The sequence below is a fragment of the Meleagris gallopavo genome, chromosome 19, assembly GCF_000146605.3.
Source record: "Meleagris gallopavo isolate NT-WF06-2002-E0010 breed Aviagen turkey brand Nicholas breeding stock chromosome 19, Turkey_5.1, whole genome shotgun sequence".
Lineage (NCBI taxonomy): Eukaryota > Metazoa > Chordata > Aves > Galliformes > Phasianidae > Meleagris > Meleagris gallopavo.
Genome location: NC_015029.2, coordinates 842 through 2,516, shown reverse-complemented (window position 1 = coordinate 2,516; position 1,675 = coordinate 842). Strand labels below are relative to the sequence as shown.

Here is a 1,675-nt window from a genome sequence, read left to right as displayed (position 1 = left end):
CGGCGGCATCGGAGCTGCGGTGCTGCCCGTCCGCACCCGGTGGACCCGGGGGGGGCACCGTCGGGATCGCGGGCGCCGATCCGGGAGGAGGAAGCGGTGTCGGGAAAACAGGAAACGTCGGGCCGGGCCCCGGGGGGGCAGCGGGCAGCGACCCCTCGGTGTCCCCCCTCCGGTACCCAGCGGAGGTGTAGCGCACATCGGGCGGGGTGCAGCGCGGGTGGGCACCGCGAGTTTGTAACGGGGGTTATGAGCTTTTCCCGTTACCGATAACCTGGGGGAGGGGGTCGGGGGGGGGTGTCACCGCCCCCATTGGGCTCGCACTCCGGGGGTGGCCGTGCCGTGACCCACCGCCCCGCAGTGGTGTACGTGTGCTGCGCTCCGGACACGTTGCGGGAGCTGATGCTGCAGGCGTGGCGAGAGGGGCTGACGCGAGGAGATTTCGCCTTCTTCTACATCGACATCTTCGGGGCCAGCCTGCAGGGAGGGGGGCGATTCCCCGACCCCCAACGGCCCTGGAAGCGCGGGGACCGCCACGACGACAGCGCCCGGGAGGCCTTCCAGGTGGGCGGCGGACCCCCATCCCCAAATCTCGGCACACCCCCACGGGTGAAGCAGCCCCGGGTGCACACCCACGTGCAAATCCACTCCCACCGGCGCTGCCCCCCCCTCCGCCACCCCCTGCTCACTGCTGGCAGCTCTGTTGGAGGAAGGAAGCGACATCCATTTCCCCGGGTCCCAGCGGTGCCTGCTGCTATTAATAAGGGCGGCACAAAGCCAGCCCTGCCCGGGGCTCGGGGACCCTCCGCGGGCCGTACCGCTGCCAGCCCCCCCCATGTCCCCCCCCCAGGCCGTCACCATCATCACCTACAAAGAGCCCGAGAACCCCGAGTACCGACCCTTCGTGGCGCGGCTGAAGGAGGAGGCGCTGACCCACTTCAACTTCACCATGAGGGACGGACTGGTGAGGAGTGGGGACTCAGGGACGGGGCGGGGACACGGGGTGGAGCTGGGGACATTGGGGTGAGGGGACGTGGGATGGGGATGGGGACACTGAGGACATGGGATGGAGCTGGGGACGTTGGGATGAGGGGATGTGGGATGGAGCTGGGGACGCTGGGGTGAGGGACACTGATGACAGGGGGTAGAGGTGGGGACATTGGGATGAGGGGACATGGGATGGAGCTGGGGACACTGAGGACATGGGATAGAGATGGGAACATTGGGTTGAAGGACACTGCTGATATGGGATGGAGCTGGAGACATTGGGGTGAAGGGGTGTGGGATGGAGCTGGGAACACTGAGGACATGAGGTAGAGGTGGGGACGTTGGGATGAGGGACACTGATGATATGGGATGGAGCTGGAGACATTGGGGTGAGAGGACAGGGGATGGAGCTGGGGCGGCTGGGACACAGGACGGAGCCAGGCTGCTGGGGGTGGTGGCACGTGGAGATGTGGGGCTGTTGGGGATGAGGGGACGCCGTTCCCACCCCGCTCTGTGCCCTCAGATGAACTTCATCGCAGCCGCCTTCCACGACGGGGTTTTGCTCTACGCTCACGCCGTCAATGAGACCCTGCAGCGCGGCGGCTCCGTCACCAACGCCTCCGCCATCACCCAGCAGATGTGGAACCGCACCTTCTATGGTGGGTGTCCATCCCATCCCATCCCCTCCCCT

General features: G+C 67.0%; 1 protein-coding gene across 1 annotated transcript in view; it reads left to right on the top strand.

Moving 5' to 3' along the window:
- The window catches only part of LOC100543069 (atrial natriuretic peptide receptor 1-like), a gene marked incomplete at its 3' end in the record, with an annotated part of 5,413 nt that extends 3,770 nt beyond the window's left edge, over nt 1-1,643 (top strand). The window contains exons 13-15 of the mRNA XM_019621291.1: nt 359-561; nt 848-961; nt 1,508-1,643. Of these exons, the coding sequence (XP_019476836.1) occupies nt 359-561; nt 848-961; nt 1,508-1,643 (453 nt within the window). The remainder of the gene's footprint in view (nt 1-358; nt 562-847; nt 962-1,507) is intronic.
- Nucleotides 1,644-1,675: the final 32 nt, after the last annotated feature.